Source organism: Strix aluco, chromosome 5 (genome assembly GCF_031877795.1).
Source record: "Strix aluco isolate bStrAlu1 chromosome 5, bStrAlu1.hap1, whole genome shotgun sequence".
Taxonomy (NCBI): domain Eukaryota; kingdom Metazoa; phylum Chordata; class Aves; order Strigiformes; family Strigidae; genus Strix; species Strix aluco.
Genome location: NC_133935.1, coordinates 87,532,232 through 87,552,821, shown reverse-complemented (window position 1 = coordinate 87,552,821; position 20,590 = coordinate 87,532,232). Strand labels below are relative to the sequence as shown.

Genomic DNA, 20,590 nt, shown 5'->3' with positions numbered 1-20,590 from the left:
CTGACCAATCACAGAACGCGCGGGGACCCGGTGCTGTCCAATGGCGCAGCTCTTCCGGGTTCGGACGAGCCTGGGGGCGGAATGACGCTATGAGGGCCGAGAGAAACATTCCCGGAGTTTGTTTACTGTCACCTTCCCTGTCCCCTGGGGGTGACATCACGCCGCCGCGTAGTGCCACGCGTGACGTCACGCAGCCCCAGCAGAGCGCGGGTGGGTTTGAACCGCCGGGGAGGGTCTTGTGCAGGGACCCGCCACGACGTGGGCTGAGGCGGGGGCGGGGGGGGAAATGTGGCGGGTCCCCAGCCTGAGGGAGAGGCGGGTTCCTGGTATTACTGAGGGAAAAGGGAATTTCTGGTTTCCTGAAAGAGAAGGAAGTTTGTCATTTTCCGGAGGGAAAAGGAAATTGGTGGTTTTCTTGAGGGAGGGGCTGGTTTCTGATTTTCTTGAGGGAAATGGAAATTTCAGCTTTTACTGAAGGAGATATCATTTTCTGAATTTCCTAAAGGAAGAGAGAATTTCTGGTTTTCCTGAAGGAGAGGCTGGTTTCTGGCTTTCCTGAGGGGAAAAAGAAATTACTCATTTTCCAGAGGAAAAAAGAAATTTCAGGTTTTCCCGAGGGAAGGGGAAATTTCTGGATTTCCTGAGGGAGCAACTGGTTTCTGGTTTTCCGAAGAGGAAAATGAATTTTCTAGTTTTCCTCAGGGGAAAGGGAATTTCTGTTTTTCCCAAGGGAGAGGCTGGTTTCTAGTTTTCCTGAGGGAAAATGAAATCTCTGTTTTTCCTGAGGGAGCAGCTAGGTCCTTGTTTTCCCAAGGGAAAAGGTAGTTTCTGATTTTCCTAAAGGGAAAGTTCTGATTTTCCTGAAGGAGTGGCCTGTTTCTGACAGTTTCTGGTGGCTAAAGAAAATTGCTGGTTTTCTGGAGGAAGCGGCAGGTTTCTGGTTTTCCTGAGTGAAAAGGAATTGTCTATTTTTCCTGAGGGAAAAGGGAGTTTCTGTTTTTCCTGAGGAGGAGGCAGGTTTCTGGTTTTCCGGAGGGAGAGTCCTTTTCCTGGTTTTCCTAAGGGAAAAGAACTTTTTTTTTCCCCTTAGAAATGTCAGGTTTTCCAGAGGGAGAGGCTGGTTTCTGTTTTTTGCCACAGGAAAGTAAATTGCTTTTTTCTGGTGGGAAAAGCTTCTGTTTTTCCTAAGGGAAAAGGAAATTTCTGGTTTTCCTAAGGGGAAAGAGATTTTCTCTTTTTCCTGAGGGAGAGGCCAGTTTCTGGTATTCCTGAGGGAGCAGGAAATTTCTGTTTTTACTGAAGGAGAAGTAATTTTCTGGATTTCCTAAGGGAACAGGAAATTTCTGGCATTCCTGAGAGGCTGATTTCTAATTTTCCTGAGTGAAAAGGAAATTTCTGGTTTTCTGGAGGGGAAAGAGAATGTCTGTTTTTCTGGAGGCAGAAGCCAGTTCTTAGTTTTCTTGAGGGAAAAGAAAATTTCTGGTTTTCCTGAGGGATAAGGGAGTTTCTGTTTTTCCTAAAGGATAGGCCAGTTTCTGGTTTTCTTGAGGGAAAAAGACATCTCTTGTTTTCCTGAGGGGAAAGGGAATTTCTGTTTTTCCTGAGGGAGAGGTCAGATCCTGGTTTTCCTAAGGGAAAGGAAATTTCTTGTTTTCTGGAGGGAGAGATCAGTGCCTAGTTTTCTCAAGGGAAAAGGAAATTTCTGGTTTTCCTGAGGGAGAGGCTGGTTCCTGGTTTTCCTGAGGGAAAAGGAAATTTCTGTTCTTCCTGAGAGAGGCTGGTTCCTGGATTTCCTATGGGGAGAGGAAGATTCTGGTTTTCCTGAAGGGGAGACTGGTTTCTGGTTTTCTGGAGAGAGGAGGAAATTTCTGGTTGTCCTGAGGGAGAGACTGGTTTGTAGGTTTGCTGAGAGAAAATGAATTTTCTGTTTTTCTGGAGGGAGAGGCCAGGTTCTGTTTTTCCTGAGGGAAGAGGTAATTTCTGTTTATCCTGACCCAGGGAGCAGCCATTGTATTCATGCTGTTTGAAGCCATAATCCTGATTTTTTTTTTTTTTTTTCTTCTTTCTACCAGATCTCTAGCCATGACGGAGGGGGAGAGGCTGAGGCCGCTCCTCCGGCTGGTGCAGGAGGGACGGCTGGACCTCCTCCGGGACGAGCTGCGGCCGGACGACGCGCTGAGCCTGGCGGCGCAGAGCCAGCGCTACGGGCGCTCGGGGGACACGCTGCTGCACCACGCTGCCCGATATGGGCACCGTGACATCCTCACCTACCTGGTAGAGTCACTGGGGATGGATGTTGAGGTGTTCAATAGCGACTACAAAAGACCCCTCCACGAAGCAGCCTCCATGGGCCACGGGGAGTGTGTCTCCTACCTCCTGGAGAGAGGTGCGAGCGTAGATTGCTTGAAGAAGGCAGACTGGTAGGTCACTGGTTTGCTTTGCCATGGGGCAAACCTGAAAAGGGTTTGGATGCAGAAGTGGGAACGTGATTGCAGGAGCCGTCATTTAGAATCATGGAATCACAGGATGGTTTGGGTTGGAAGGGACCTTAAAGATCATCTAGTTCCAACCCCCCTGCCCTGGGCAGGGACACCTTCCACTAGCCCAGGTTGCCCAAAGCCCCGTCCAACCTGGCCTTGAACCCTTCCAGGGAGGGGGCAGCCACAGCTTCTCTGGGCAACCTGTGCCAGGGCCTCACCCCCCTCACAGGGAACAATTTCTTCCTTAGATCTCATCTAAATCTCCCCTCTTCCAGTTTAAAACCGTCACCCCTGGTCCTATCCCTCCCCCCTGATGACGAGTCCCTCCCCCCTTTCCTGTAGCCCCTTTCAGTCCTGGGAGGCCGCTCTAAGGTCTCCCCGGAGCCTTCTCTTCTCCAGCTGAACCCCCCAACTCTCTCAGCCTGTCCTCACAGGGGGGTGCTCCAGCCCCCCGAGCATCTTCGTGGCCTCCTCTGGCCCCGCTCGAGCAGGTCCGTGTCCTTCTGCTGTTGGTGCCCCCAGAGCTGGACCCAGCACTGCAGGGGGGTCTCCTGAGAGCGGAGCAGAGGGGGAGAATCCCCCCCCTTGCCTTGCTGCCCACACTGCTCTGGGTGCAGCCCAGCACACGGGTGGCTTTCTGGGCTAAATTCCAGCCCTATCACTGATTTCCCCCTGTTTATCGTAGAAGTTGTAAATTACTTCTTCAGTAGCAGATCCAATTTAAAAGCTTTCATCCACAGCTATTCGTTCTTCCCTGCTCTGCTGTTTGATGGGAATCAATGATACTGATTCATATTTTTGTGTCCCAGTCCTCTGAAATAAGAAGATAAAAAGTAAGTTGTACTCCTGTTTCCCCCCAGCAAACAGAGCTTCTTAGGTCAGATTTGCTATTGATATAATAGCAACAGCCTCAAGAACTCAAGAAACAACTGTTTTCTTCAGGGCTTTTGTTTGTCTGCCACGTGAGTAACACATAAGCAAATGATGAGGGAATGAGAATCAGGAATGAAAAATAAAGCCTAATCCACAAACAAGCAGCAGGCCTGATTAATGTCAAATTTTATTCTTGGAGAGGGAGATTTCTGTGTACCACCTTGCAAAAGAAAGCCCAGATTCTTCCCAGCTCACAAATTAAAGCTGGGGGAGGTTGTTTTGAAGCTGAACTAACAGAAATACAAAGGCAGCATCCCAGTCCTCCTAATTCGAGGCTGTGCCAGCGTGGTGCTGACATCAGGGGGAGCAGAGAGAGGCAGAGATCTCACGAGCTCTTTGCAGGCATGTGTGCGAGCCTGGTTTTGTGCGATAGGCCTGCAGTACCCTTCCATCCACGGATTAAAAATGGGGAGCTGCTTGCTTGCTAGTGCACGTCCCAGCCCTCGGACAAAGTCTCATTTGCATTGAAAATACACACTGATCTGGGCACCGTGTAGAAATGGAGCTGCAGGAAACATGGAGCTCCAGGCTCAGCTCTACCCCAGCAGATGCAGGTCTAATCTTTTCTTAAAAATCTCCATCACTGGAGATTTTATCTCCCTTCTCAGTACTCTCTTCCTGTCCTTATCTGTCCTTACAACTGGAGCATTTTATGCTTTTAAATATCAAAGGTTGTCCCCAGACATGTGAAACGGGACAAGCAGTGCTGTAAAATCTCACGGGTCCGTATGCAGCGCGTGGTGAGCCTCAGTCAAAGCATCCAAATCCAGGTGAGGTGATAAATTTAGTCTTGAGCTTGGAGAAGGTCTTCACCCTTAGCCAGCAAAGTTTCCTGCTACCTCAGAGTGGTTTTAGCACATCAATTTTCCTTCTGGCTAGCTCACCACAGCTGGCACTGAGCTACTGTGTTTTATTAGACAGGCCAGTTGGTGCTACAAACAACTTTAAATCGTGCTTCAAGCTCAGACATTAGACCAAAAGTCTCTCTGGTTATTCTGTTTGTCTCCTCTTTCTTTCAGGACTCCCCTAATGATGGCTTGCACTAGGAAAAACCTGGAGGTGATCAAAGCTCTCGTGGAGCATGGAGCCAACCCGCTGCTAAAGAATAAAGATGGCTGGAATTGCTTCCACATCGCGAGCCGGGAGGGCCATCCCCAGGTTCTCCGGTACCTGCTGGACGTGTCCCCAGGAAGCTGGGACACGGAGAGTGCAATAAAGAGAACGCCTCTGCACACAGCAGGTAAAAGAAGGTCCCGCTGCCACCAAACGGGTTGGAAGAGAAGAGCAGGCTGTGGCGGCAGCGGAGAACAGAAAGGGGCTGTTGTTTCAGTTCACGTTTAGTTTGGAGAAGCAAAGTGTGACCTATTTTGATACAAAACCACAGGGAAAGAGTTATGGAAATGAAATGAAAAGAGGCTAGTGGTGGGCATTAGTGGGAGCTCACCTCTCAACTTCGGACTGCTAATGGTGCTTTGACACTCGTTTTACTTGCTTTCAGATAAATAAACAGCAAGAATTAGGCTTAATATTTCTTAATGATGTGCCAAAGACTGAGCTTATGAGGTTGGAGAGTCCTCAGTTCCCACTTCACTGGATTTTCCCTGTACTCGGAGCATGTTTTTGTGGTACATAACAGTTATTTTCTCTTGAGAGTGGTGCATCCATCCCAGGAGCTGACTTTGGCCTCCTTGGACCAGGGTGTTTGTCTCCACCTCTGCCTCCCTGTGACAGATATGTCCAAGCTCCCATGGCTCAGACCACGTTGCAATACACTTTTCCTTGCTGGCGTATAAAGCTGCGAATTGCACGTGGAAAATCTGCAAGGCTCCAAGCACATCCTGATGTTTTAAAAATCCTAAAAGTGGCAGAACTGCTGAGAGTCACCTTTTGGGATCTGCCTGTTGATGGACATTTTTACCAGTTTGGTTTTTAGCCTTGTCTTCAGTTTTTATAAGAGACATGTCTCTCAAAATGATACATTTTTGTCTGAATGCTTGGTGGGTTAGGTCATTATGGCAGATCTGAAGAGCTGTAGGGTCTCTAAGCATAACTTCCAGAAGAAGCATTACAGGTTTTGGTATTCTCTTGCTCTTAAGAAGGTAGTATCTAGTGGTGAGAAATCCAGAGTGCCTTTTTGCTGGCAATACACAGGGGCTGTTGTTAGGGTTGGAGCCCACTGTCTCCGATTCCCCTTCTCTGCCCCTTTCATTGGTTTAAAAGGACATAGAAAGGGAGTGAACTGCTTTGAAGAACCACAGACGTCATCAGGCTTGGTGGGGAGCAGAAGGGCACAGTTAGCTGAATGGTGACCCAGAGGCAGTTTGGATTTGGTTTCTGGCTCTCTGACTTTTTCATCCTTGAGATGGAATGATTCATCTTGATTTATGAATGATTCACAAGGTGTGTCTCAAGTTAAATTTTCCAAGTCTTAATAGGTTGCATGGCCCAAAAATCCGTTAGTGCAGAATTAAGTTTGTCCTGCCACATGTCCTTGCTGCTTATAGAGTATCAGGTCTGGTTGCCCCCAGACCCATGCAAGCCAGGCAGTGCAGATAAAGCGTGGGCCTTCCCAGAGCTTAAATCCCCTTAACTCTGCTCTCCAGAGATTCAGTGAGAGTGGACGATGAAGAGAGAGTGTGTGACACCAAGTCAGGGTGCTGTCGTGGAGCAGGCTCGGGGCTGGAGGGTGGTGGTTGATGTGAATCTGAAACATTCCCCATCCCTGAGTGGGGATTAGGCTGAACGTCCCAGGGCTTGGCTGTGTCTCCGCAGGAGGGATGAGTGTGGGGAACCACCACTCAAAGCTGCGACTACCTAAACTTGTTTCCCAAATGGCTTGTATCAGCAGAAGTGTGGCCAGCAGGGACAGGGAAGGGATCTTACCCCTGAACTCAGCACTGGTGAGGCTGCCCCTCGAGTGGGTTCAGTTTTGGGCCCCTCACTCCAAAAAGGCCATTGAATGACTTGAGTGTGTCCAGAGAAGGGCAAGAGAGCTGGTGCAGGGTCTGGAGCACAGGTGTGATGGGGAGCGGCTGAGGGAACTGGGGGGGTTTAGTGTGGAGAAGAGGAGGCTGAGGGGAGACCTCATGGCCCTCTCCAACTCCCTGAAAGGAGGGTGCAGAGAGGGGGGATGAGTCTCTTGAGCCAAGGAACCAGCGGCAGGCCAAGAGGGAATGGCCTCAAGCTGCGCCAGGGCAGGGTCAGACTGGCTCTTAGGAAGGATTTCTTTGCAGAAGGGGTTGTTGGGCGTTGGAATGGGGTGCCCAGGGCAGGGGGGGAGTCCCCATCCCTGGAGGGGTTGAAGAGTCGGGTTGACCCAGCGCTGAGGGATCTGGTGGAGTTGGGAACGGTCAGTGTGAGGTTCATGGTTGGACTGGAGGAGCTTCAAGGTCTTTTCCAACCAAGATGATTCTGTGAAATAATTTAAGAGGGATTGACTCTCGGGAAAGACCCGAGGTACTGTGAGGAGACCCCTTGCTGTGCTGTAATTAATCTGTTGGGTGTGTTGCTCCTTGGCTGTCATTTCTGTTAATTCTCCAGCCCTCAGTAGCCGCTGGTCCACCACCCTGTGCTCATCAGCAGTGACAGTCCCAGCCCAGGGGCATTGGCTGCGCCTTAGTCCTTGTGTTTGACCTGGGGATGACAAATAGCTGATGAGTTGTTTGATGTTTCAGGCTGGGCAGCGAGGAGCAGGTTGCCTGAATGAGAAATGGCTAATCCTCATTTATTCACGCTTTCTCCTGTCCCTGCTCAATCCCAGGACTTGTGTTTCTGAGTCTGGGCTGGCAGACTTGGGCTCGCAGCCCCCTCTCAGCCCCCTTCCCGCAGCGGGGTGGGTGTTGGGTTGGGATCTGGGGGTTGAGGGTTTGGGGACAGGGTCAGGAGCAGGGTGAGGACTGTCATGAGGAAAAGGGTTGCTTTTGAACTTGAGCTTAAAGTCTCCTCCTGGTCTTGGAAAGCTTGGGATATGGGGGTACAGATAGCGATGGTGGGATCCAGTGCCCGGTTCTCACTGCTTCATAGAGGTGTCTCCACCTCTGTGTCTCCTCCTATGTTTGACATTCACCGTGGCAAAGCCATCGAGCCATGATTTGGGTGGATTTCTGGTCATTTTACTGATCCAGGTTAGACCTTGGACCACACATGGGCAGAGCAGCAGCTGGTGCGGGAGCAACTGGGCAGTGGGAAGGGCTGGAGCTGCTTAAACCCCCTTTGCCCTCAGCATCATTTTAAGCCAGGACGATGCCGGCAGCTGCTGCTGGGTGGGTGCTGGTGCCAGCACCCCACGCACGCCACCATGTAGCCCACTTAGACACAGCTCCTGAGGCTCCTGAGCAGGGGCGAGAGGCCGGAGATGATGCTGGAGCTGCAGGGGGAAATCATGTCCAGATGAACCGCTGTCTCAATGAGTTTACATCCCAAGGGTGTGGATATGAGCACATTAACCCGTGACCGGTCCAGCTGCCTTCCTGGCACAGTTATCCCTGGAGAGATGATGGGTAATTTTCTCCCTCGTGCAATTTTTTTTTCGGGTTGATTCCTTAAGCTTTGCTGCTTCATATATCCGTAGCCTGAGGCAAGAGAGCGGGGGAGATGTAATTAGAGGAAGTGGAGTGCAACAGTGGATCCGAGCGCTGCAGCTTTCTTGTGTCTCTGTTGCTGTTAAAGGATGTAATCGTGTTGCTTGGGGTGTTTTTTCTTCACATAGCTTGTTTTTTTGTTGTTTTTTTTTTTTAAAGCCTCCATTTCAAAAATCCTTTCCACAGTGTGGCTCTGCCTGTGTTTACATCAGGTCAGGTGAAGGGGTGATAAACGGACAGCGAGCAGAAGCAAACGACCAAGATCTGGGAGGATGGGAACCCCTCGTTGGGCTTTTAAAGAGCATCTATTGTGCAGCTGCGTCTGAAGGTTATTGCTGGTAACACACATTTGTCAGGGGTTGTTCTTCCATCGCACAGAGTAAATAGCCTGGTGTAGCAGCTCCGGGCTTTGTTTGATTTTTTTTTTTTCTTTAACGTATTTAATTTGTTGTGCAAAATGACCTGCAAAAAAACAAAGCCAGGTCAAGGCTGTCCTTACGTTGCTGTAATACGATGTGGTTTAAAAAAATAAAGAGAGAATATTTCAGTGCACAATGTCCAGATCCTCCCCCACTGTTGTTGTTTTTCCTCTGAGATGCTGTCTGGGTGAGGATGCTTCATTAGGATGATGAGATGGGAGTGATGGGTAGTTCAAGTGGCTGAAGAGGGGTGGAAATGCCATCCAGCTATTCACCAGCTCCCTGCTTTGTGTTGCTTTTGCTTCTCACAGATTTCACTTCAGGGATTAACAAATACTTGCAAAAAAAATCTTTGTGTCAGCTTAATTGCATGTACACTCTCACACATGTAGTCTGCAGGTAGAGGCATACGGTGCCTTATATGTATGCCTTTTCCCTGTTTTATCTGGTGTTTTCCTATAGGATCAGGGGAAGGGAAGGCTTGAGATATGGAGACAATGTTTTAATTACCAAAAAAATAAAAAGCTTTGAATTTAAAGCCTCTTGGAACCCCTTCCCTCCTCATGAATAAGCCAAAAGGGTCAGAAACCTGATTGTGTTTCACTGTAGGCGAATGATGGCATGAAAACATGAATTAACTGTGGTTTTTCTCTCTCTCTCGTAGCAATGCACGGCTGTTTTGACGCTGTGGAGCTGCTCCTGGAGCGGTAAGCAGGCTTCCTCCCCGCTCTCCCCCGCCTCCCGTTCACTGCCCGGACACAAAAGGGTGTTTATGCCGTTCGGGAAGCCCGGTTGCACAGCTGCCCTGCATTCGATCCTGAAGCTGTCTCGGTTTCCTCCGGGTTTTTTTACAGCTGGTTTAGGGGCCTTGGAGACAAGGACGCTCTCCGGATGGGCTCCGACTTTGCTATGACATAAACCCCAGTTATATAACTCTGCTCTTTTTCTGTGCTGATTCATTCCCCAATGTGTCCGAGGCCTACGTTAACAACAAAACAGTTTTCTGACAGCTTGGGTGCAGCTCCTCTAGGCTGGACTTAGCCTCCAGGCTTTATTTTCAGGCTGTGCTCCTGGGAGATGGCTGTGAAGTGGCTTTAAATCAGTGTGTGCCCAGTCATCCTGACCCTGTTACCTTCCTAACCAGTACAGGAGCACCTTTCCCTGGGCATCGTAGCTGCTGCTAGCCGCAGCCCCTGTTAGCCAACTCATCCCAGCCCTGTTAATTCCTGTCCATGCTTGGCCTAGCATAAACAGAGCCCTGAGATTTGAGCCAGGCTTTCAATTTTAATTTGGTCTTCTCTGTTTCAGGGGAGCTTTAACCTGGGGGAGACCTGTGGGCTTTGATTCTGTATGTGGTGTTGTTACCTGAGGATGTGGCTTTCCCCTCTGCCAGCGCAAGGCCTGTGCACACCTTACTCCTTCCAGAGATCCTCTGGTTGGGCTACAAGGGAAAGAAATATAAATGATGTGTAGACCCTTGGCTTTTGTGCAGCTGAGCAAGCTGCACCGGCTGAGTACCAGATCTCTGACCCCAGAAGCCCCCACAGACCATACCCCAGGCCAGAACACACCAAAAGAGGTTTATGTGTGGTCTGTGGACAGGCTTTATATGTGCCATTTCCGATCCCGTGATAGTTTCCTGCCCTACCAGTGCAAAGCAGGTAGTGCCATAAGGATTTTCAGAGCCACCAACAACTCTGTCCTGGCTTTTGTCTTCTCTTCCAGGTGCCAGTACAAGCCCGACAGTAGAGACAAATGTGGAGTCACTCCCTTTATGGATGCTATCCAAAACGGGCATGTCAACATTGCCCGGCTGCTCTTGGAAAAACACCAGGTAGGTGCCAAAAACCTCACCTCCCTCCTCCAGGACCTGACTGAGAACTGCCAGGGCAGGTAAGCCACGTGTTCTCCGTAACCATATGGTAAAGAAGCAAATTCCCAAATTGTAAAGAAGTGAATTGTGGAAGAAAGCAAATTCCCCCTGGAGATGAGCAAGATTTTGCCAGGGAAGGCCACCAGGACGCGGCTCCTGGTGAAGATCTCACCCTAGGGTGGGGATACGTCCCCGTAGCTGGTGAAGGGGGATGGGGACACAAGGCAGTGGCAGGAGGAGACGGGACTTGCCCAGCGCTGCAGGGGCAGCTGTGCCAAAGCCAGGACCAGCACTGGGGAGTGCTAGGGCTCAGCATGGAGGGTGGCTGTGCTGTGCTGGCAGCAGCTCATCTCTGCCCTCCCTCTCTCGTGGCAGCTGCTGCTTCCGTGTTATCTCCCAGTAATCTCCAATTTCCTCCCAACATACACGGCGTAACAGGAATGTCATTAGAGCCAATTGTGGGTAGCAGGAACCAGACCACTGCATTATTTATTGACTGCTGAATTGATGTGAGGTGGTTGGAGCCCACCTAATGGCTGATTCTCAGGGAGGTGGGGTTGTGTCTCCCTTCTCACCTATTTTGCCCTCGTTTTGCCTCTCCCCTCCGCCAGCTCCGGTGTTCATTGGTCACTGTGCCGAAGTGCTGCACCTCGCTGGTCTGGCAGAAAGCTCGTGTGGCAAAACCCAGTGAATGGGTTTGTTCCACGCTGGCAGGTTGAGTTGGCCAGCTGAGCCACCAGCGTGGCACAGAGTGGGCCAAGGAACGTGGTATCACACTTTTCCAGATCACAAACTTTGGATTTAATCGGCTGTAACACGTAGCCTCAGCCAGCAGAGATGGTTTGATGCCCAGGTTGTGTTCGTGTACGTAGATACTTGTTGACTTCAGGAGACGTTTGTGTGCTTGGCTTTGCTCATCTGGCCCTTACAGGATAAAATATTTGTGAAGTTTGCTTACGTTTGTAGTCTCACATTTCAGGCAATGAAGATGGAATAGTTGATTTAATTTCCTCGTTGTGGTGCTTTGGCTTATTGCCACGAAGCAGCACTGGAAACACTAATGGCAGTGTTGCTACCTTCTAGGTTTTTTAAAACCATGAGTCAGGCCCACTAGATTTCAAGAGGCTGGATTATATCCTTTAAGATGAGTGCATTGTGTATTACTTCCGTTACCCTTCTTGATTTTATGTCTTTGCGGTTCATTCAGACTCACAGAAGAGATCTCATGAGGTCATCCACCCATCTCCCTCCCTCTACCTTCATCCAAGTTCTTCTCCACCAGCACAGAGGTTGGAGATGGGGTTTTTCCTGCTGCTTTAAAGAGTTGAAACCCATCATATGTGCTTCAACTGAAGAGAGAGAGGGCTTGGTGGTTTTTGGCACTAGTTTTGCTTATCACTTGAAAAACTCAGCAGAGAGCTGGCTCTGGTCTGTGAATTACGGTGCTACCAACTGCACCAGTCCTGCTGCTGACATCATTGCCATCACCATGGCTGTGGCAAGCAGACATCATTCTGCTTTGGACTGGTGATTATCCTTGAAGGTTTGGCCAGGCTGTTCATTGCTTTCCCTTTCCCTCCTCTCTCATTCCAGGCCTGTCCTTCAGCTGTGGATGCTCTGGGCGCTCAATCTCTGCACCGGGCAGCCGTTACGGCCCAGGATGAATCCATCCAGTTCCTCGTCTCCGAGCTGGGTGTCGATGTCAACGAGAGAGTGACAGCCCTCCAACTCACAGCACTGCACTACGCAGCCAAGGTTTGTTCCTGTTCCCAGGCTTCCTCTCTACAAAGTCTTTGCCAGTTGGTGTGCTGCAGGCTGACATCTAAAACAGGCTGTTTTCGAGGGAGGATTTACATTCCCAGCTCATCCTCTGTCGCTGCTCCTGGCCAGTCCATACTCTGTTTAATGGTTTTTAGGCCCTCATTAAGTATGTCCAGCTCTCTGCAGATGGTGGTATCTGAGTTGCTCTGTTCACCACCCTCCTGCCCACGCCACTGACTGTGCTGTGGCTTAGTAAACCCTCCTGCCTGGCATGTGGCTGAGTGGGATCGTTCAGGAGCAGAGGCGGGTGGTGATAGGGCCCAGCTCCTTTGCCACATGTCCACTTGGCCGTGCTGTGGACAGGGCTTGACCCACACTTCTGGTGAGCATTACTCTTCCAGCCCATTGCTTTTGGACCAAAGTGCAATACCTGAAGGGAGTCCACCCTGCTAATTACTGGGAGCTGTCGGTACCAGTAGTTCATGAGCTGTGACAGTTCTTCACCAGCGTCTTCTCCCTCGCTGGGCGGAGGAGACATGGATGAAATCCTGCTCAGATTTCTTCCTTTGTCTTTCTTCAGCCCTGGTGGCTTGGCTCCCAGCGGGTCAGTAGCCAGTCTCCATGTTGGCAGCTTGCTGGACAGAAGATGGCTGATGCGCTGTGAAACAGCAACAGTTTGTCCCAGTAGGCTGGATTCTGGCCTGCCCATGGCCAGACGTGAGAGACGGGAGAGGTGGGAAGGCGGAGGGAGCTCCCGGGTACTTATCTATGTCCTTCGCACAGGAGTTGTTTTGAATTCCAGGCAGTGAGAGTCGTTTTGAGCTTTCTCCTCCTCCCATCTCACGCCTGTGCGGTTGGGCTGTGGGTCCTGCAACGCTCCCTGCGAGCACAGAGCAGATCCCAAAAGCCTCATGGCTGACTAGGATCCCTCCTGCTGCCTCCCTTCTGCTTGGTGCTGGCGCACCACAGTGTGCAGCATGCTGGCAGTCAGTGGCAAGAGAAGGTCCCTGCTCAGATCCCTGCTTGTTAAACCTTGTGAGCTTTAACATGCAGCTCTCAGAGCCCAGTCTAGACTTGTAGTGGGAACGAAACAGCATCCCAGCGCCCCGCTCCCTACAAAAGCATCAATGACACTTACTGGGAGTGCTGGCAACAGTATTCTCCTCCAGCAGGACCCAGCCGTGGCATTTGCTGGCTCCCACAAAGGAGGCTTTTCTCCCAGCTTCCCTTCCTCATGCTCTGAGAAACCATGTTGAAAGCCCTTTTGGTTGCCAAGGGTACGTTTAACAGCAAGGCTATTGGGGAATATAATGTGCCTTGGAGAAGATCCCAGCTCTGTCTTGGCGAGCGGCTGATTGGGGAACGATTTGATGGGTTTCTCTTCCTTCCCGAGGCTCAGTGTCACTTTATATTTACAGCATCATTTGTTTGGCTGGTGGGTTGTTTTTTTTCTTCTTTTCTTATTACTTTGCATTTATAAATACATGAAAATCAAATTACGCTTTCAACTCAATTTGCTGCCAAGGCTGTGGCAGCTAAAGCAGCTCCTGGCTTGCTGTCTTTGCCACTGAGAGGGGGTGTTCATGCAACAGGGAAATGGGAGTCTTGAGCAGGGGGGAAGATGCTACCGAGTCGTACGATAATGGGGGGAAAGGAGTGGGTGGTGGGGATAAAAATAAGAGCCTTCCATTCTCATGCGGCACGACAAAGACTAATTCATTGCACTGAAAAAGTAATTACGAAATCAGGCGTGTTATTTAGGGAGAGAGGATTTATTTACAGAGAAGCTTGTGCAGAGAAGAGGGGTGTGGGGGCTGTATTGCATTTTCCCCTGTGGTGTTTAAAATTGGCTACCAGCAGAGGAAAGATAGAGGCTGCTGTGGGTCGTGACGGTGTGGAAGCGTGGTCTGCGTCTCCTCGCAGGGCGTTACAAATACTGGGAGTGATCCTTTAGGAAATGCTGCAGGCAGATGCGCGATAGTCCCCATCAGCAACAGGTTCTGCTCTCGGAGCTGAAATACACCTCTGGAAGAGCAATTCTAGATCCCTGTGGTACTTGGAGTGGATTTACGGGGTGGGAAAACACACGGTGTTTTGCTGACATTTAGTCCTTTTAACAAACAGCCAGCTGCCAATTACAAAAGGAAAGTCAGGGATCCTACAGCTCTGTGACCAGCTGAAGTTAAAAGCAATTTAATTGAGTTACTTGATTGAAGGTGAGGACTGGAGAGGCAAAGGCAAGATTGGTTGACAAATTAGTACACTAATTTGCAATTAAGGAACATCTTTAGGTTGTGTCACCCGGTTGCCAGAGGTCGTTTGGTATTAACTCCGCCACAGCCACCGGTAAAGGCAATGCCGCTGCTCAGAGCTGATCTTCCAAATTCCTCACGCCTCAAGGTCCTGGCTGGGCAAGGTGGATCTATTGACCATGATTAGGAAGATCCTGTGGGATCTACAGCTGTCAAAAAGCAGCTCCACCTGCCTGGATCTGGACTGGGTTATCTTATCACACCTTCCCTGCTGAGGCACCGCTCTGTCTTTTGTACTACCATCACCAGAGCCAGCTCTGTGCTGTTGCTTGATTTTTAAGCACTATTGGTCCTAATTGAACACTTTTGATTTTAAACCATTGCATTAAATATTTGCAGAGAGAATTATGCTCCTGGGATGCCTCTTGCTGCTTTTTCAGCCTCTGGGTCGAAATTGTTGCCAGGGAAATGCAAGGTGTGCAGACACGCTGACCCAGGGCCAAGCTCCAACTCCCCTCACAGGCTGGAGAAGGTGCCTGGTGGCATCTCTCTGGCCAATTCCTGTGGGCTGATGGACCCGATCTGCACTGCCACAGACAGCCAACCCTTATTTCTAGCCCCTGTAAGGTCCTCTGGAGCCTGAAGCAGCTCCTGGTAGCCCCAGATTTTGACCGTGAAAGAGCGAATTTGCATCTGTGCCCTTCCAGGTGTTGTATGCAGTCAGGGACAGATTGCTTGCGGCCTCCTTTCTTTTCAGGCCTGTGTTATTTCTGCTAAATGCAAAGGGGAGAAATTGAGTGGAGCTGGTTGTGAATAAATAATCCTGTGCTCACTGCTACAGGAAGGACACACGGGCACCATCCAGACACTGCTGTCCCTCGGCGCTGATGTCCACGCGAAGGATGGGAAGAACCGTTCCGGTAAGGCTGCCGAGCGATTTGTTCACCCTCTCTATGACAGTGAGAATGTGCTTTAGGAACAGGAGCCCAGCCTCCGAAGCAGCCCGTGCTGCGTCTGCTCAGCGGAGCGTGCAAGGAGATGCCAGATGCACGTATGCAAAAGGCTCTTGGAGCAGCATGACGTGGATGTGTGAAGCCTGGTTTTTTTTTTTCTGGGGGTTTTTTTTTTTTTTTTTTTAGCTTTCATTCACTGTCTCTCTTCCTGCTGGACTTTCTGATGTCTAATGGCGTGGTTGAGCCTGCGCTGGGGCTTTTCTCTTGGGGGAAGAACAGAGATGCTAATTGGTGTTTCTCTTTACCCAGCTGCTTATTTTGAATGAGACTTTCAGGAGCGTACTGTCTTTGATACGGCTGCCTCGCCATCAAATTTGGTTGAAATTAGACAGTTTGAAACGGTTAGGGTAGGCAGACAAACGCAACGATTGCACAAGCTCTTAAGCCTCAATTCCATAGCAAACCACCTAGGAATGGCTTATGAGCAAATAATAACAGAGAGCTTGAACGTAAATAGAGTTGCTATAGTAATGCCAGTGAGTTGGCATTCCCAGCATGAGAGTCTGAGGCATCTCTTGCACCAGCATCTCTCTCTCAAAAAAAAAAAAGTATATATAAATGGTTTCAGCCATTGCCAAAATTGGCAACTTACCCAGTCTTTGGGTTTGCTTAATAACACGCTTCAGTGACGAGCATCTCTCTCTCTCTCTCCACCCCCTCAGTGAGTAAAGTTGAGCTTTGCAGAACTCGTCCAACCCTGGGACATTTGTGGTGGCTCCTCGCGCCCGTCAGCTGCGTTGCGTTAGTGTCACTGCGTCCTGGGGAGCTTCTCACCCAGATTCTGCTCCTGCAAAGTGTCCTGCGTGGATTATCCCTGGGGATCAGGATGCTCCATGGTTAACATCAGCCTGCAGCAGGAGCTAACAACCCTCAGTGTAGAAGATACTCACCCCTGTGCAGGATTAGGCCAGGATAAGGCGGCTGGCTCGCCCTGCTACACAAGCCAAGTGTAACAGGACTGCCTAAGTGTGCTGGAGCCATGCTGGATCGGCGTGCTGGCTGTCAGAGGGGTCTGTGGGATGAACTGGGGCTTGGGTTGGAGTATTGCAGCCTCCTCCTGTGGGATGCTCCTTGCTGCATGCAGTGCATGGAAACTTCTCTCATTTACTCCGACCCTGGCGTGAGCTGGCAGGGAGCCCCAGCCCAGAAAGGACCCTGCTGACATCCAGAGTAGTTTCAAGCCCCTCTTGGGCACATCACTATTAAATTGACCTCAAACACAGAGCGATAAGAAGCCTGGAGGCCTTCTGCTCTGTCCCACAGCCTCCCCCTCCTGCCGTGAGCATGCTCTGCTCACAACTCAGTCAAAACAGAATCACAGAATCATCAGGGTTGGAAAAGCCCTTGAAGATCATCCAGTCCAACCATGAACCTCACCCTGACCGTTCCCAACTCCACCAGATCCCTCAGCGCTGGGTCAACCCGACTCTTCAACCCCTCCAGGGATGGGGACTCCCCCCCTGCCCTGGGCAGCCCATTCCAACGCCCAACAACCCCTTCTGCAAAGAAATCCTTCCTAAGAGCCAGTCTGACCCTGCCCTGGTGCAGCTTGAGGCCATTCCCTCTTGGCCTGTTGCTGGTTCCTTGGCTCAAGAGACTCATCCCCCCTCTCTGCACCCTCCTTTCAGGGAGTTGCAGAGGGCCATGAGGTCTCCCCTCAGCCTCCTCTTCTCCACACTAAACCCCCCCAGTTCCCTCAGCCGCTCCCCATCACACCTGTGCTCCAGACCCTGCACCAGCTCCGTTGCCCTTCTCTGGACACGCTGGAGTCATTCAATGGCCTTTTTGGAGGGAGGGGCCCAAAACTGAACCCACTCATCGAGGGGCGGCCTCACCAGTGCCAAGTCCAGGGGTAAGATCCCTTCCCTGTCCCTGCTGCCCACACTATTGCTGATACAAGCCAGGATACCATTGGCCTTCTTGGCCACCTGGGCACACTGCTGGCTCATGTTCAGCCGGCTAGCAATCAAAACAACCCAAATTGTCTTAAATACTCCCAAACCTCGTTAGCTTTGGCTCAACCAGGTTAATCCTGCTTGATGGATTGGAGGGACTAGTAATCTGTGAGGGGGACACAGGGGTAATAGCTGGGGTAAACCAGGCTGACAGCTCTCCTACCAGCATGGCTGGGTTTGGAAGAGGACACATTCCCTGCTTGTGCAGGTTTAGTCATCCCGTTGCTGCTGTGGACATGCCCGGTGGCGGCAGCTTGAGCCCTGCTGTGCCATCCCACGGCTGCTTGGCTGCATGTTGCCACTGGGAAAAGTCATCCTTCACCCTGGCTGCGTTTCCTTCGCTGAGAATCCAATGTTTGCCTCTGAGGCCAAACCCTCCAGGCAGTCTCAGCTCCTGTCTCGACATCTTGTCTCCCCCACAGCCCTGCATGCAGCGTGTGCTGGGCAGCAGGCGGAGGCTGCACGGATCCTGCTCCACGCCGGGCTGCAGGACGCCCCGGATGGCACAGGCACGCTGGCACAGCAGCTCGCAAGGAAGCCAGACGTCCTCCGGGTTTTCCAGGAAACGAATGTCAGCGCGTGAGACCAACTGGGAAAAAAGAGAAGCATGGTACGTTAGTTATCGCTTAATAACTATTCAGATTTAGGTGAACACCTGTTTAAAACTATCGGATTTTTGCCCAAGGATTGAGCAGAGAAACCAAGCTTGACACTTGGGAAGTACATTTGGGAGAAAACTTGTTTTTAAATAGGTTTATCTCAAAAAGATAATGGATGTAATGGTCTGGGCTGTCACGTTCCTGTACTGACCCCATCGTTGTAAATTTATGGCTGTTCTTCTTTCACTTCCAAATTTCAGGGCTGAACTTCATCTCTTCTTCTGCAGCACCCAGCACATCCAAACAGCTGAGGCCACGGCTCCCTGAAGCATAACCATCCAAGGAAAGTGCCCGTGGGCCACTGCTCGATGACCTCTGGTGACTGTGTGGCTGGAACTGGCTGGAGCCTGCCCAGCTCTTTGCTGGGATGTTTCCATACAGTGGATATCCTCAAGGAGAAGATACACCTGGATCGTTGAGTTTTATAGCCCTTAATGGACCTGCTCTCCACAGATCTCTTAAGTTGCTTTAAGTGGCCACCTCCTTGGGTAGCCCCTGAGAGAAGCCGAGTGCGGTGCGGTGTGAGTGAGCCCTTGGTGACTCTTCCTTCATCAGGTTTCAGCTGCAGAGGACAAGTGTAGGGAGTCTTCAAGCTGCATCAACCTCTTACGTCCTTTTTGTGGCCCTGGCCTGATCCCAAAGCCCTCTGAAATCAATAGTAAGACCTCAACCTTGCAATGGCATCATGGGTCTTTGGATCAGACTGAAAAAGAGGTATTTGTTATTCCAGACAGTCTTGCTTGGCACTTCTCACCACTGATGAACTTTATAAAACAAAAAAATCTGCTTTTTGAAGTGTATAGGGAAATGGCTTAATATTTCATGTAGTCAGTAAGTCTCTAACAGCCCAGAATACACATAAAGGTAAGAGCTGCTGTAGCTGTTTGGTTTATTTGTCTGTGTCTGGAATTAGAAATATGGTTTTGCATAGAAACACGGCACTCCCCTCTCTATATGTAATGTCAAGACGTAAAAAACAACGGGATTCTGCGGCTCTGGCGATAGCAGATGCTAAAAATCAGACACGTCTATAACTGAGCAAGCAAACAAGTCTTGCTCAGCCCCAGCTGTGGTGCTCACGGCGTGGTTTGGTGCCCGACCCACCCATGTGCTCCCGGGTGGGTTTAAGACGATGCTGAGCTCCTGTTTGAGTGAGAAATTCCCCCCGCTGTGGTCCCTGGAGCAGAATTTGCCGTGATGATCCTAAGCCAGAGCGCCGACGGTGCCACGCTCCTCTCGAGTTCAACAGCCTTTAGAGCAGGGTTAGGGCCTCCTCCCCTCTGCCAGCTCGCGTTGCGTGAGGAGAGGCAGCGCGCTTACAAAAATAATTTGGGGGGGTTCAAGAGGGGGCTGTAAGCCGGCAAGATGGGGAGAAGCAGAACTCAGTAGCATCTTAAAACTCTTCCAAACATGCCTGCAAAGACCTGCTTTTTGCCGGTCTTACCCTGTCTTGTTTCTCCATCTGTGAAGGAGATTCTTCTCCATGAGGGAGGAAAAATGAATTAATGCTGGAAGCTGCTAACGGTGCAGGGTGGTGGGAGCCGTATCAGCCCCTGGGCAGGCGAGGAAGTGGTTTTATTCCTCTAAAGATCCTGAATCCTTCCATAAATCTGGCCCTGGCCTAAATACAGCAAACAGCAATACTGCAACCCGGTAAATGCAAGGGGCTGCTTTATTCCAGCTTTTCACGATTTTAGCAAACCATGAAATAGCTGTTTCCCCTGAATATCCCTGCTAACGAGCTCAGATTGCTTGTGAGTCTAAGCTTTTATGAGAAAGCAAGTGAAAATGTTTCCAAATATCTGTCTGTAGCTCTCCTGGCCATGACACATGCCTTGAAAACCCAAAAGGGAATTTGCATTGTTTTGAAGGTGCTTTATGATTTTTAAAGGCTTCTGGACAGTAGCAGAGGGAGACGTAATGGCACGTCTCCAGCACTTATTTACCCTTCTTTTAAATCTGCCCCTCAGGCAACAAAAAGATGCACAGAAACAAACTGGCTGTTGTTACCGCAGATGATCAGGGACAAAAGGGTGTTAAAGAGGAAAGTGGATTCAGCTTTAGCCAGGAGAAGAGCCCTTGCTGCTTTTTAACTTGTTCTTGCTGTTGCTTACTCTGCAAGGTAGGAGCAAGGAGTCAGGACCCCTTTGCGTCGGCGAGAGCGTGCTGCAAGATGCCGGCAAGAGCTCGGCAGCGCTAGACTGCGTGTGTGCGAACCCCCCGTCGCCGTTCCCAGCAGACGTCTCAACGTGGGGAGACGATGGGGGCGCCTGGTCCCCCGGGGAGGGAGCCCAGGAGCCGGGCTCTGTGCCACGCGGCGCTGAAGGCGGCTTGGAGTGGAGCCCGGCAGCCGGCGCACAGCTTCGGCGCTCTCCTGTTACGCCACCTCTTCCACCCTCGGCACCCTGCAGACGCTCTGGTTCCACCACGGAGGAGAAGACCTAGAGCCTTCGTCTTGTAGGAGGTGGCTGAGATACAGGCAGGGGGAGTAGAAGCGTATGGATAGGTATGAAATAATATTGCGTCGCTGAGAAACCTTCCCCGAAAGTGTTTTGGTTTTAAATAATATTGATTTTACTCTGGTGGTCGCCCCATCACACCCCCCCAAACTCAGAAGCACCAAGACACGTGTGCCCGGGTGGTCTGGCTGGGTTTCCTCGCGATG

General features: G+C 50.6%; 2 protein-coding genes across 4 annotated transcripts in view; one reads left to right on the top strand and one right to left on the bottom strand.

Moving 5' to 3' along the window:
* The window catches only part of FBH1 (F-box DNA helicase 1), a 32,613-nt gene extending 32,507 nt beyond the window's left edge, over positions 1–106 (bottom strand). The window contains exon 1 of the mRNA XM_074828110.1: positions 6–106. The gene's annotated coding sequence lies outside the window, so the exon portion shown is untranslated. The remainder of the gene's footprint in view (positions 1–5) is intronic.
* On the top strand, positions 103–18,804 carry ANKRD16 (ankyrin repeat domain 16). Of its 3 annotated transcripts, none has more exons than XM_074828115.1 (9): positions 103–210; positions 2,073–2,420; positions 4,433–4,653; positions 9,077–9,119; positions 10,138–10,246; positions 11,879–12,040; positions 15,140–15,218; positions 17,689–17,876; positions 18,126–18,804. In XM_074828115.1, exons 2-8 carry the CDS (start codon positions 2,083–2,085, stop codon positions 17,847–17,849), a joined length of 1,113 nt encoding a protein of 370 aa, XP_074684216.1. In that variant the 5' UTR covers positions 103–210; positions 2,073–2,082; the 3' UTR covers positions 17,850–17,876; positions 18,126–18,804. The 3 variants fall into 3 exon arrangements, with proteins under 3 accessions (XP_074684216.1, XP_074684217.1, XP_074684215.1); XM_074828116.1 differs by lacking the exon at positions 103–210 and adding an exon at positions 1,383–1,973; XM_074828114.1 differs by lacking the exon at positions 103–210 and having other exon boundaries at positions 2,022–2,420; positions 18,153–18,804.
* The last annotated feature ends 1,786 nt before the right edge of the window (positions 18,805–20,590 follow it).

Excerpts from the sequence above, each read along its gene's own strand:
- ANKRD16 (XM_074828115.1), top strand. The coding sequence starts at position 2,083 with ATGACGGAGGGGGAGAGGCTGAGGCCGCTCCTCCGGCTGGTGCAGGAG. Across the intron at positions 4,654-9,076 it reads AACGCCTCTGCACACAGCAG|CAATGCACGGCTGTTTTGAC; the intron begins GTAAAAGAAGGT and ends TCTCTCTCGTAG. Across the intron at positions 15,219-17,688 it reads GGATGGGAAGAACCGTTCCG|CCCTGCATGCAGCGTGTGCT; the intron begins GTAAGGCTGCCG and ends TCTCCCCCACAG.